General features: G+C 45.0%; 1 protein-coding gene across 2 annotated transcripts in view; it reads right to left on the reverse strand.

Annotated features, from left to right (window-relative positions):
• Positions 1 to 15,438, reverse strand: part of SLC39A8 (solute carrier family 39 member 8) — a 125,074-nt gene that overhangs the window by 71,618 nt on the left and 38,018 nt on the right. For both annotated transcript variants that reach the window (XM_073601615.1, XM_073601624.1), the window contains exon 3: positions 14,992 to 15,142. In XM_073601615.1, coding sequence (XP_073457716.1) covers positions 14,992 to 15,142 — 151 coding nt within the window. The remainder of the gene's footprint in view (positions 1 to 14,991; positions 15,143 to 15,438) is intronic.

The following is a 15,438-nucleotide window of genomic DNA, read 5'->3' on the forward strand; positions in this document are numbered from 1 at the left end:
CTGTCACTTGCCACGCTGCCTGCCACTGCATTGGTGACTTGGCCATGCACCGCAAGGTGGCGATGAGCCTCTGTTCCGGAGTGATTTGCCGCATGCAGGTGTCCTGCTTCGTAATATAAGGGGACAGCAAAGCCAACAGACGGTGAAAAACGGGGTCCGTCATCCGGAGATAATTTCTGAAATCATCAGGATTATTCTCACAGATCTACCACAACAAAGGCATATGACAGAACTGGTCACGCTGGAGCAACCAATTCTTCGTCCATGAACCCCTCCCCGCCCTGTTCATGGACTGGGCTTGGGTCAAAGTAAGAACCCCAACACCAAGCCCCTGCACAGCACAAACTCTACGATGAGTACGTACCCACAACATGGTTAGAAAGCGTTCGGCTGGTCAGAACGAACTAACAGAACGCACTGAAAATCAGAAAGGCCTGAGAAGAGCGAGCTGAGAATCAGAAACGAAATCAAGAATGCACTGAAAATCAAATACGTAATATAAAAATACGCACTGAAAACCAGATGTGAACTGACTGCACGCACTGAAAACGGAAAATTGTATACTCACCTTTCCGTAATTTTCCTTTCCTGTCGTATCTTCATGGCAGCATACACTTTGGGTTGTGACTCCGCCCCTCACAACCTGATAGGACCACATAGCTATAAGTTGTAAAGATGGCCCCTGCCCCAGTATTCTCCGTATATATCACCTCAGACGGGTGGGAGATTGTATGCTGCCATGAAGATACGACAGGAAAGGAAAATTACGGAAAGGTGAGTATACAATTTTCCGTTTTCCTGTCGCATCATGGCAGCATACACTTTGGGGAGTAACTCGCAAAGACTGGGTGGGAATTCAAACTAAGTTTATTAACAAAGAACAGAAGAATTGGCCTGGATAACGGATCTTCCGAAATCCACCGTGGATAAGCAGGCGGAATCCACCTTGTAATGGGACATAAAGGTGCTCCTGGAAGACCAGGTGGCCGCTCTGCAAATTGTCTCCGCCGAGACTCGACAATATGCTGCCCAGGAGGTTGCCACTGCCTTAGTGGAGTGTGCCCTTAAGCCCTCAGGTACTTGATGATTGCTTAGTGAGTAGGCCTTTTTGATGGTCTTCACCAGCCATGACGCAATTGTGCGTGAGGATGCCGCTTGACCTCTCTTGAATCCATGTGGAATGATTAGGAGACATTCGGTCTTCCTGATGGATCTGGTAGCTGAAAGATACTGCAGGACATTACCCTTGACGTCCAGAGGGTGAGGGTCGCCTTGTTCCGTACTGAGGGCCGGAAGGTTAATCTCCTGGTTGAAGTGAAAGGACGAGGATACCTTGGGGATGAACCGGTCCGAAGGTTTCAAGACTAACCTGTCTGGCAATACAATCAGATATGGATCACTGGCCATTAAGGCTTGCATCTCTGACACCCTCTTAGCCGATGTTATGGCTATCAGGAATGAGACTTTCAGCGTCAGATCCCATAAGGATATGTTCTCATTAGGAAAAAGCGGCTCCTTAGATAAAGCTTCCACTACGACTGAGAGGTCCCAGACTGGGAAGGAAGGTTTCCTAGGCGGCCTCAGCTTTAGACAGGCCCTTTGGAACTGAACCACAAGGGGATCTTGTGCCCATCTGACTCCTGTCAAGGCAGACAGGGCCGAGACTTGGACCTTTAAGGTACTTGACCTAAGGCCCTTCTCTAGGCCTAACTGAAGAAACTCCAGGACCTGTGACACCGATGGTGAGGATGGGTTCCAACCTTGCTGTTGAGCGAAGGCGGTAAACTTCTCCCAGACTCGCCTGTAAGTATTATTCGTGGTAGGCCTCCTAGCCTGGAGAAGGGTATCCGCTACCCTCTGGGAACAGCCTTGCTCTAGGTACCTAGCCCTTTCAGTCTCCAAGCCATCAAATGTAGCTTCTCCTGGTTCGGGTGAAGAAGATGACCTTGGGAGAGTAGGTCTGACGACAACGGAAGGGGCAGGGGATCTGCCGTATTCAGCTGCATCAGAGTGGTAAACCATGGCCTCCTCGGCCAGAAGGGAATCACTGCCACCACCAGTGCCGATGACTCCTTGAGTCTCAGGAGAAACCTCGCTATGAGAGGAGTTGGAGGGAAGATGTATCCCAGCTGGAAGTTCCAGGGGTGCAGGAGACAATCCATCCCCTCCGCCGAAGGGAATGGTATTCTTGATAGGAATCTCCAGCATTTCGCATTCTCTGGGGTTGCCGCCAGGTCTATCTCTGGTAAACCCCAAGTCTGGGATATGAGGGCGTAGGCCTGTGGGTTCAGAGACCACTCGTGGTTGGAGGTGAAATTCCTGCTCAGCGAGTCGGCCAGCACATTCTGGACCCCCGGAACATAGATTGCCCTTAGGCTTAACAAGTTCACTTGTGCCCACTCTAGGACAGGACGGACCTCCTGCATCATGGACCTGCTTCTGGTGCCCCCCTTCCGGTTGACATAGGCAACCGCAACCTTGTTGTCCATTCTCAGAAGAACATGTCTTCCTCTCAAGAGGGAGCTGAAGGACAGGAGCGCCTGGAGTGCTGCTCTCATTTCTAACACATTTGACACTGTGTCCTGTGCCCTGAATGGCCAGCGGCCTTGAGCCGCAAAGTGCTGATGGTGAGCTCCCCACCCCTGCAGACTGGCATCTGAGGTCACCGTCTCCTGGTGAGGGGTGATAATGTTCTTGCACCTTCTTAAGTTGCGAGGCCGAGTCCACCACAGCAATGATTGCTTCACCTCCTGAGGGATGTGAATCGACTGGGACATTGAAATCCCGTTCCACTGGCGCAGGAAGGAAATCTGGAAAGGCCTCGAGTTCCGCTGAACCATCGGAATGGTGGATGCCAAAGAGCCCAGGATACTGAGGCATGTTCTGGCTGGTAGCCTCTTGGCCGAGATAGCCTTCTTCACCTTCTGAATCAGGGGAGGAATCTTCTCCTCTGGAAGCTCCACCGTGTTCTCTCTCGTGTCCAGCTCGGCCCCTAAAAAGACCATTCTCTGAGTGGGATGGATACTGCTTTTCTCCCAGTTTATCAGCCACCCTAGAGACTGTAAGGTGGAGACCAGGATTCCCCGATGCTGGATGAGAGATTCCTTGTTGTCCGAGAGAAGCAGGATGTCGTCCAGGTAATGGTGGACTCTTAATCCCCTGTCTCTCAAGTGGGCTATCAGGGGCAATAGGACTTTCGTGAACGTCCTGGGTGCGGTGGAAATTCCAAACGGAAGACTTCGGAATTGGAAGTGCCAGCTGTTTATCGTAAATCGAAGGAATCTCTGGAACTCTGCGTGAATCGGGATATGTAAGTATGCGTCTCGAAGATCGATTGAGAGCATCCAGTCTCCCCGATTTATCGCCTGGAGAATTGATTGAGGGCTCTCCATCCTGAATGTTTCTACCCGAATTGACCGGTTGAGTTTCTTTAGGTCCAGGACGGGACGAAAGTCCCCTGACTTTTTCCTTACCAGGAAGAGTGGGGAATAGAAACCTTGACCTCTTTGAGATGGTGCGACCTCCACTATTGCTTGTTTCCTTAACAGGTCCTGGATATACTGGACCAAGGACAGCCTTTTCTCTCTGGAAGGAGGAAGTTTGGTTGCGCAGAAGTGACCCCTTGGAGGGCGGTTCTTGAATGACCACCTGTGCCCGACCCGGATGGTGGATACTGTTCATGGATCTTTTATCAATTCCGCCCAAACCAACTTGAAACTTGTGAGCCTGGCACCCACTACCGCTGGTTGGGCGGGCGTACCTTCAAAACGGTTTCTGTTCATTGGAGGCCGGGGTCTTGGTTTTTTGGAACTTGAGGAAGGACGTCTGAGGGTTCTTCCAAGTTCTCCTGTACTCCTTCCCAGGTCTATAGGATTTTGCATCCCTGTATCTTTCCGGGAGATTGCGCTTGAAGGGAGGCGCTCTTTGCTGTTTTGGTCTTCTGTCTGAAGGGATAAGACCAGACTTCCCACCTGTCACTTTGGATATTGCTGTATCCAGCTTTGCGCCAAAGAGGTTAATGCCATCATATGGAATCCTGCACCAGTTGGACTTTGAGGCCGGGTCGGCTGACCAGGGTTTAAGCCACAACGCCCTCCTGGCCATTACCGTGGCTAACATAGATCTCGAAGCGGACCTAATGGTATCCACCTAGGCTTCCGCCACAAAGTCTCCTGCGAGACTGAGTTCCTGTAGGGCTTTAACGATCTGGTCTTGATCTGCGCCTTCAGCCACGAGTTTCACGGTGTTTGCAGACCACCCGGAAATAGCTTTCCCGACGGCGGCCAGTGCCACTGCTGGTCGGCAGGCACCCCCTGCGAAAACGTAAGCCCTTTTAAGGTCCGTATCCACCTTTCTGTCCAGGACATCCCTGAACGTCACTGCGTCCTCAATGGGAAGCATCACATGCCTGGCTAGGCGCATCAAAGAGGCATCCACCACTGGAGGGGAAACCAGGGGAGATACCCTGGGTTCTTTTAGAGGATACAACTTGGTAAGCCTGTTAGAGAGACTAACTTTCTTCTCTGGATTCTGCCATTCATCTTTAATAAGCTCATCCAGTTCCTCTATGAATGGAAAGGCTTCAGGTACTTTCTTGAGATTTGGAAAATACTTCCTTTGTTTCTGTTGTACTTCTTCAGGTTCTTCCCAGTTAATCGCTTCCTTGACCGATTTCACAAAGGGGCCTATGAGCGAAAAATCAAAGCCTGCTGCCGCCTCCAGTTCTTCCTCATCTGACGGGAATTCTTGTTCCCTAGATGTACTGGGATGGGGAGGTGCTTAGGGCTGTAACCTCCACGTCTGGAGTTGAGATATGCGTAGCAGGGACTCCGGTAGGCTCTACAGTGACCAGTTCTTTCTCTCTGGTGGCTTCGTCCATGCATTTGCGGCAGGCTAATCTGTCTGGTAGGGCTGTGGCCCCGCATACCCAGCAAGCATTCTCTGCCGGCCGGGAGGGATGTGCAGGAGACTGACGTCTACGTGCAGGGGATCTCCTGTGATAGGAACGCCTATGCCTGGAGTAGGAACGACTCCTCCTACGGCTTCCTCTGTGGGCTGAGCGACTTCTGCCGCGTGAGCGGCTTCGCCTATGGCTGGAGCGGCTTCTCCTGCGAGAGGTCTCTCTTCGTCTTGATTTTGACGACCTTGATGACCTGGTAGGGCTGACCAATTAGGCAGCATTAGTACAATCCTGCTCTCTTTTTCAATCTTCACTACTTACCATGGAAATCCCCCCCCCCCCCCTTACCTATAGGGCTGACGGTGATCTGCTGGGGCAGCGGTCTCCATGGAAAGGAAACTGTGATAGACCTGGCAGAGATATAGGCAGGTATAAACATGCAAAAACAACAAAAAAGTGTGGCGCTGAACAATGTCATATAAAACTGTAAACAAGTCAATAGACAGTAAGGAGGATCAATTGTATCTGCTTTTAAGCATATAGTCCTCATATGAAATTCAAAGATACATAGTCTATATGGCAATATGTTAAGACAAAATATTGAAGACTTATATAGACATCTTGACTGAAAATCCGCTCACTACCACCAAGAGTTGAGGAGGCTTACCAGATGAGGTGGACCCAATGGGGCATATGCCGGATTGGGTCGGACAAGGCTTAGGTGGTGAGTGGCTGTATATACTGCAAGAAGGATGCGGTCTCACGAGTTTGTTGTATTCATCCAGATAATACCAGGAACTTGAGAGGTGTGCGCAATCTCCCGGATGTGGGAGGTCATGTAGATCTTAAGGAAGTGGTGGGGTGTTCCATAAGCAAACCCCTGGTTTCACAGTGACATCATCTGTGCAATTGCTGGTTGCAATGAGAGAGTCTGTTAGAGAATGTCTCTGTCTTCGCTTTCATTTAAACCATTATCTGAAAAGATACAGGGCTTTCTGGGTGGCATATGTATTGTTTCTCAACCAGAAATCCTGTGACCCCCTTGCTCAGGGAGGTCATACAGTGCTTGACTGGATCTCTGATCCACTGAAGAAAAGCCCAGATGCTCTCTCAGGTGACCTTAATTGGTAAACCAGAAGGCTCTCAACAGACCAGGTCTGTTGAGAGCCTTCTGGTTTACCAATTAAGGACACCTGAGAGAGCATCTGGGCTTTTCTTCAGTGGATCAGAGATCCAGTCAAGCACTGTATGACCTCCCTGAGCAAGGGGGTCACAGGATTTCTGGTTGAGAAACAATACATATGCCACCCAGAAAGCCCTGTATCTTTTCAGATAATGGTTTAAATGAAAGCGAAGACAGAGACATTCTCTAACAGACTTTCTCATTGCAACCAGCAATTGCACAGATGATGTCACTGTGAAACCAGGGGTTTGCTTATGGAACACCCCACCACTTCCTTAAGATCTACATGACCTCCCACATCCGGGAGATTGCGCACACCTCTCAAGTTCCTGGTATTATCTGGATGAATACAACAAACTCGTGAGACCGCATCCTTCTTGGAGTATATACAGCCACTCACCACCTAAGCCTTGTCCGACCCAATCCGGCATATGCCCCATTGGGTCCACCTCATCTGGTAAGCCTCCTCAACTCTTGGTGGTAGTGAGCGGATTTTCAGTCAAGATGTCTATATAAGTCTTCAATATTTTGTCTTAACATATTGCCATATAGACTATGTATCTTTGAATTTCATATGAGGACTATATGCTTAAAAGCAGATACAATTGATCCTCCTTACTGTCTATTGACTTGTTTACAGTTTTATATGACATTGTTCAGCGCCACACTTTTTTGTTGTTTTTCCATTTTACACTTTGTAGGTCGTGTTGGCTGCTTCCTTGTCTTTCGTTTTAGGGTAGCGCAGAATTATTCTATATCTAGGTATAAACATGCAGTCAGCCAAACACAGGTACCAGATAGACCTGGCAGAGATATAGGCAGGTATAAACATGCAGTCAGCCAAACACAGGTACCAGAAGAAAGGAGAAACCACTTACCCCAAGGGGGAATGCCAGAAGGAAAAACAGAGCTGATAAAGCAGTCAGGGTGTCTTCAGGAACCAGAGGCATCATATAATGACAGATTGAGGCTTTTAAAAGAACCACCATGGCCGCCGAGGTCACGACCCACCCGCACATGCTCAGTAGCGGCGCGCCCCGCTCGGCGCCATCTTGGAACCTGGCGAACCGACCAGGCCACCCTGAGAGTGTGCACCGCACACACAGAAGGAATGAAAAGTGTAATGGAGACCGCTGCACACAACTAAGCCTATTTAAGGCTTATACTGGAGCCGCAACATACCCCTGAGATCACCAGAGTGGGGTTCCTTCCATCTAGCTCATTTAGAGGCTGTACAGGTAAGGACTTCCACCCAGGGGAGGCTAGAACCTGGCTGGGGCGAATTCGGTAAGGGGGTGCTTCTGACATCTTCAGTCCTTCAGGTGAGGAAAAATAAGAGAATACTGGGGTGGGGGCCATCTTTACAACTTATAGCTATGTGGTCCTATCAGGTTGTGAGGGGCGGAGTCACAACCCAAAGTGTATGCTGCCATGATGCGACAGGAAATCCAGATATGAACCAACAAGCACAAACTGAAGAGCAGTAACGATCTGAAAAGCACGAGGCTGAAAAACGCAAATTGTCTCTCACTAAACTTCTACTAACACGAGATAAACACGATTAGCAGAAGGAGCCCAAAGGGTGGCGCACTTGGTATTGAACTTCCCTTTTATAGCACCATCGTATGTGTTGTACGTCAGCGCGTTCTTGACGTTCGGAATTTCCGACAACATTTGTGCGACCATGTGTATGAAAGACAAGTTTGAGCCAACATCCGTCGGAAATAAATCCAGGATTTCATTGTCAGAATGTCCAATCTTGTGTACAAGGCATTACTGTGAAGAAGCTTTTCCATATGTGAAGGTTACATTTTATTTTTTCTCCAGAAGTAAAGAGCGTCCCCTTGTCCTTTTGTAATGACTTTAAAGTGAATAACTCAACACCAAGTTCACTATATGGACTGCTTGAGTATTTAAACATGGCTATCAGAACTCTCCTTAAAGCAGTATTAATGTTATTGTAAAGGCTTGTTTTTTCCTATAAAAATAACAAACATGGCCCCTTGCTCCTGTTCAGTGCCCCCACAGCAAGCAGCTTGCTATGGGGGCACCCGGGCCGAGTCACAGCTCCCTGTGTACAGTCAGAGCCCTGACCCGGCCCCACCCCCTCTCTCCCCTGATTGGCTAGCTGACTTTGATTGACAGCAGCAGGAGCCAATGGCGTTACTGCTGTGTCTCAGGCAATCAGGAAGGAGAATCTAGACTGCTGAGACATTTGTGGACATCGCTGGACAGAGAGGGACCTCAGGTAATGTTAGGGGGGCTGACGGGGGGCTGCTGCACACAGAAGGCTTTTAATGCATAGAATGCATTAAAATAAAGAACCTTCTGCCTTTACAACCCCTTTTAAACCCTAAGGGAAACATTTATCATATTGCAGCTTACCAACTCTTACATGTGTTAGCTTTCTTTTTTAGGCTTTCTTTCTTCTTTTTTTATCTGGTGATCCAGCAAGTAAGTCTGTTATTTTTCAAAAGAGCAATTTCTCTTGTAGTTACGGGGATAAAACAAACCATTTAACACCTACAGGGGTGCTTACAATGAGCAGCTATTTATTTTTGGAAAACCTTTAAAAAAAAACAGTTTGCTATAAAGTATTAGCTGGAGTTTGGCTTCAATTTGTTAGTGTATTTAAATTGGTTAGTTAATCTAACACCAACCCCCCCGGACTGACAATTCTGCTGTTCAAATCTGCCCCCTGTGCTCACTCAACCAGAGTGGGGGCACTCTAATACAGGAGGTGGGTTCCTGGCCAGATCACAAGGTGAAAAAAGAAAACTAATGGAGCAGATTTAAATACACTAGCAATGCAACCACCACATCGCCGCCTTCCCAGGCTCTTCCATCCCACCAAGGAACCCAGGATTGCAACCGGCGGTTCCTATGGCTAACCATAGAGCTGATCGGGCATCATCTCTATGGTCTAAGAAACCGGAAGAAACAAGTATTTCGTCACTTAAGGTTTTGATGGTTGTAAACAAACCATTACTGGTTTGAAAAAAGCATCGGATCTTACTGATCTTGGTATGATCAGATGCTTTTAAGAGGAGAGGAGACATCTGTGGTCTAATAGTCCCCGGATGTCTCAGTAAAGAGGACCTGTTGCTGCCTATTGCTATTGCAAGGGATGTTTACATTCCTTGTGTTAACAATAAAAGTGATCAAAGAAAAAAAAAAAGATACAGTATAAAGATAAAAAATAAAATAAATAATTACATTAACAATAAAATGTTTAAAGCGCCCCCATCCTACCGTACTTACACACAAAGGCAAACACACGCGTCAGTCCTGCGTCTTATATAAACAGCAATCACACTACACATGTGAGGTATCACCGCAAACATCAAATCGAAAGCAATAATGCTATCACCAGACCTCCCAGTGTAAATCTAAAGTGGTACCTGTAAAGACTTTTAAAGCATCGCTTATGGATAATATAATTTACATTTTTAAGCTTTGACGCTGTTCCACAGGCGTGCGCAAATTTAAATTGTGACATGTTATCTTTTTACCCGCCATAGCATCATCTTCTATATTTTAACAATCAAACAATTGAATATTATATTGTGTTTTTTGTGAATTAAAATTCATTCAAGTGTATTTTTTCCAAATAAATTGCATTTCAATTTGCTCTGCAAATACCATTAAAAAAAACACCCACCATTTCATTTTCTAGGGCTTCTGCTTTAAAAAAAATATAATGTTTAGGGGTTCTAAGTAATTTTCTAGCAATAAATGCAGATTTTTACATGTATGTGAGCAGTGTCAGCAAAAGTCCTAGTCTTCAAGTAGCTAGAAAGAATAAATTAAGTTCAGCTAATCTTTCCTCATAGCTGAACTCCTCTATACCTCTTATCAGTTTGGTTGCCTTTCTCTGCACTTTAACCAGTTCCTCATTATCCTTTTTGATATTACCATTCTAGTGTGTCTTAGTAAAGTATATGTGTGGTAAACAAAAGATTTGCTGTCTTAGCAGTCTTACAAGACCAATTTATATGATAGCAACCAATCTTCTAGAACATATTGCCCTATAAAGGTAAAAGCATCATGTCATGATAAAAAAGCCTATTATGTTCAGTTTGACATATTTATAACTCATACCTGCAACCTAGTGGTACAAAGTACAGCTATAAATCTTTAAAAGCCATAATTTCTAAAAACTTGCATTTATAGATTTGAATGTCCTTCAGCTAACACATATGAATCAATTTAATTGTGTATGTGATCTCTGGCACGTATACAGGATAAGATCTCCCTGCACTTAAAGTAATATTACAGGTTCAGGTTTTTTTTTGTTTTAACTTAACAGACATGTATGCTTACCTGCTCTGTGCAATGATTTTGATCTGAGCAGCCCTGATCCTCCTTTTCTCGGGTGCCCTGCAGGCACTCCTGGCTCCTCCTACCCACCGATTGCCTCCATAGCAAACTGCTTGCTATGGGGACACTCATGTGTTTCTTGCTCCTGAGCCCTGCTCTGTGTGTGCATAAGACACACAGAGCAGGGCTTGGACCTGCCCTCTGCTCTCTCTTGTCAGTGGCTCTGATTGACAGCCATGGGAGCCAATGGCTCTTGCTGCTGTATTTGAGACAATGAGAAGCAAGTGAGACAAGGGAGCTTCGGCTCTTTTGCACATTGCTGGATTGAGATTGGGTTCAAGTATGTATTGGGGGGGGGGGGCTGCATGCAGGAGGTTTTTTAAGTTACTGAAATAGAATGCAGAAAGGTAAAAAACCTTTAAGTATGAGCGCTGAGATTGTAGTACTGAACCCTTATTCAAAAACCCAATTTTTCAACCTCCCACTAAACTGAAAGATGTCCCTAACATTAAAGTACCCCTAAGGCTGGATTCACACCTATGCAGTTTTAGTGCTTTTTGCATTTTGCAGATTTGCACTACAGTCCATTTAACATGGTTTCCTATGGAACACATTCTGTAGTGCAAATCTGCAAAATGCAAAAAGCACCAAAAATGCATAGGTGTGAATCCAACCTAACACTTAATCCTCCCCTTAAATCCTTAAATTTTCACTCAATTGCAAAAATAATGACTAAAGCTTGGTGTCCTGTCTTCCCTAAAACCCATCATTTAAATAAACTTGTCATGAGAGCAATATAGCTCTACAATTCCTGAAATCTCTCTGAAAATGCTACTTACTTGGTTATTATTGTAACATTCTAACTTCTGTACTATGCTGTATCTGAGTCAGTGATCCAGAACAAGTTTGGAGATCAGGAAAAACCCTAAAACACTTCACCCTTAACTTTTTTCATACATCTAACACTTAAAGCCCAACTTCAGGAATGTATGACAGGAGTTTTGGGTAAGTATTTGGGACTTCTTATTTTAAAAAAATGTAGAATGCGTACAGGGTGGAAAGGATCTTTTTGCTCCCTGAAAATTATCTTTTATTCTAAAAATTTCCATCAGGACCATTACAGACCCCTAGGTCTCGTGTGGGGACCATGTTTGCCTGCACATGAATGCACATGTGTTTCGTGTATCCTCGTGCAGGCAGTCCCATTCATGACAATTGAGACATAGAGGCTACACAGACACAGCTGCTGCTCCCAATTTGACAGCTGTGCAGGTGCCAGTGCACAGCCCCGAACACAGTGTGCTTTCCGAAAAAAAAAGTATAAAGTGCCCTCCAATTTGCTCCAATAGGAAAGATATACATACCTTCTTTATTCCCCCAAAAAATAAGTCTGCAGAAGTCTATTTTACATTTTCACAGCTCTTTCTGTGAAGAAGCCTTTCTGTATGTAAAGGTTAATTTATTTTCCTCCAGACATAAAGAGTACCCCCTTGCCCTTTGTAATGACCTTAAAGTGAATAATGTTGAAGCAAGTTCACTATATGAACCATTTATGTACTTACATATGGTGATCATTTCCCTCCTTACTCATCTCTTCTAAAGAAACTATCTTATTCTGGCTGGCCAAACAAGTGGGGGATAAGGGTGTGCCCCTCTCCTTAATTATATCAGGACATTTCCCTAACATGGGGGAGGGGGGTTCCTTGGCAAAGCACCTTGTCCCTATGTTCATGAGAACAAGGGCCTCCTCTCCACAGTCCTGGCCCAGTGGTTGTGGCGGTCTGTGAGTGGAGACTTATAAGAATCTGGAAGCTCACATTAAGAATATAGGGAGCAACCAGAAACCAGACCCCAATATTGCCTTAATCCTATTACTAAAAATAAATCTGTCATGCAAGCCATACAAGAGCTGCAGTTTCTGAAAATAAACCTGTCATGAGTGTAATACAAGAGCTACATTTTCTGAAAATGCTAGTTCTCTTTTCTGACAGGTTGGTGTTATCTGTATTGTGCAACTAATTGTCCTCCTGAGGGCTTGCTGGAGAGAAAGCTGTACCTGAGAACCTCCAGAGCAGACATCTCTCTGTTTCTGCTTCATTCATTCCATGGATCTGTGCCTCTGCTTCTCCCATTTTTCTTTTGATCTCTGTCACCACCTTTGCTGCTGCTACCTATGAATCCATCAATTCACTACTTCTACTGCTTTTAATTTTTCCCCCATCCTGTTTTGCTCTCAATGAATCTGTGGCTCCTCCATCTCATTTGCTGCCTATTGATGTCTACCCCTTGCTGTGCTGCTGCTCTCTATCAATATATGACTCCTCTTGCTGCCTACTTATCATTACACCATTTAGTGTGACATGAGAAAGCAATGCTGTGATCCTCTATCAGGATAGCCATATCTACATGGAGACCCAGTGTAAAACAAATCAGGGTTAAGCCTAGCACACTACGAGTTTTTTTTTCGTTCAACTCAGTGGGATGAACGAAAAAAAACTGTCATCTTCAGTCGGAGCCACTGTACTAACTATGCAAAGTTAGTATAGCCATCTTCCCTGCTGAGCTGTTGTGTTCTGACAGGGAGGCGCCCCCCCGCTAGAACACTCTGATCAACGCTCTCCACCATTGGTAGAGAGAGCTGATCAGGAGTCGGTCGGCTGCTGGTTTTCTAGGATTTGGAGTGTGCATAGAGCAGTGTACATGACCTCAACTAATAAGCGCTTCTCATTCTAAACAATTGGAAGTAAGGGGGTAGGAGGAGAGGTTTGGGAGCTCACAGAGGATGTTACAAGGATGAAGAAAAAATGCAGAAAAAAACAATTTCTTGAAAAAGAGATTACAGGATTATTTAGTACTTGATGTGTATGGATTATTTTTATAGGATAAAACATCTTTTAGTGTCACTTTAAGGTTTGCCAAAAATGCACAGGACCCTTAGATCTGTCATGATGGCACATGTCTCCTCAAGTTTTTCATACTAGAACAGTATCCCTATGTTTGGCACAATGACCCAGTATCATCAGGTTTACCACAAAGGTACGGTATCCTTAGATTTGGCAGGATGGCACAGTGCCCTCAAGTTTGCCACAGTGAAACAGTACCCTCAGGTTTGCCATGATGATACACTATCCCCAAGTTTGCCACTATGATTGAGTGCCACAGTGCACAGATATTGATTGGTAGGAACATTAAAGTACAGCTACTACTGTATGTAACACCTTTTGTCAATATGCTATAAATATTTAATATGTGCAATGGCTGCCCCCTGCAAATATGATAAAATATGAAGCGAAATGTTGTTTTAGAAGATTGATATACATTGACATTTAATTTAAATTGATTCTTTAAATTATTGAGTCAGTTCTCTCCAAAGTGATATTCTAGATATATTTGAAGGCTAGTAGGCTGTGCTAAATCTGCCAACAGTGAGCCATGCTGTCTGCCATAATTCTTGAATTCCTGTTCCTGTCCTGGGGTTTAGGGAGTTTTCATAAAACTTTGCATGTTCCAGCTTCCCCTGTTATGTGTAGCACCCTCTAGTTAGGTTGCTACGTGCTAGGCACATTTATTTATTTTTGGCTCCTGCTGTAACTAAAGGAGCAGTAATTGTCTGGTCTGTTCAGGGCTTGACAGGCTGGGAGTTTGATTGTTTCCCCCCTGCCTCTAGAAGAAGTTTCTAGAGCTTAGGGAGGAAGTATTCAAATGACAGGCCTGAATATTGAGCAGGGCCTAGCCAATCCCTGGGGGGGGGGGGGGGTAGCAATTGGTGGCTGGAATGCTGCTTAATAGTTTGGAACCCTGAGGAGATGGTCTTTCCCCCTCCTGAGGGAATGAGTCAGTGAGCATAGAGGAGGGGGGCTGCATGCCTCTGGGACTGGATGCTGGATTACTTTACAAGAGGCTGCTCCTATTGATTGATCTTGTTCCAGGATTCTGCGAGTAAAGCCTCCTTTCTGTGCTGCACCTTAAAGCTGCTTCATGGTCCCCAGCTGTGAACCATCCTACCTGTACCTGTGCTAAAGTTACTTCATGGTCCCCAGCCGTGAACCTCTAGACTGTTCCAGTCTAGCTACACTTCTGCAAACTACATTTTACTAAATCCAGCAGTGAGCGTAGGAATCCCTCATGATGGTCACAGCAAGTGTGTGGATCCAGGAATTTGTACTCTGTGATCTCATCAACAGAGTCACCAAAGGATATAGGAAACTCCTGGATGGTTAAATTCTCCAGCATCTAGCAAAAACTCACGTATTAAATGGACAAATATGACAAAAAGCTTCCTTAGATATTTAAAGATGTTTACAATCATGAGACAAATGCTGGTTAAACATACCCCACTTTTAAGTACACAATGGAGTTTATTTACTAAAGCTAGAAAGTGCAAAATCAGGCTCACTTCTGTATAGAAACCAATGAGCTTCCAGGTTTTATTACCAAAGTTTAATTGAACAAACTGGGGTTAGAAGCTCATTGGTTTCTATGCAGAAGTGAGCCTGATTTTGCACTTTCTAGCTTTAGTAAATAAACCCCAATGAGTACTTAAAAGTGGGGTATGCCTGTACAGTATTTAAGTGTTTGAAGTTTGTACCTTGACTAGGAGGAGGCCTTATATGGATTGTTTCTTCATAGTCACATGGCTTAGAATAGATGAGGTATAATAGAGTAGGACAGGCATCCTGAAAGTTTTCTTCTGTGATTTTGTTTCCATACCGTGCAAAGATGTCTTCACTGGATAAACACTACAAGAAATAAGGGGAATAACGTTATGCAAGTAGGAAATGCAAAAGATGAAGTTCCCAGAAGTGCTAGGTGGAACCAATAACATCCATTCTTCTGGCACATGTATCGCTCTCTAAGTTATGGCATTATGTTGTATAAAACTAAGCTTTTGCTACCTATTTCTTATAATAGGACAATAACTAAGATTAAATTATAACTTTATTTACATACTACAAAGACAAACATAACAATGATATTAAATACATCTGATCCTTTGACAATTTTCAGCTGTGACATTTTACAAATACCAGTTATT

This window comes from Aquarana catesbeiana, linkage group LG01 (assembly GCF_042186555.1).
Source record: "Aquarana catesbeiana isolate 2022-GZ linkage group LG01, ASM4218655v1, whole genome shotgun sequence".
NCBI lineage: Eukaryota > Metazoa > Chordata > Amphibia > Anura > Ranidae > Aquarana > Aquarana catesbeiana.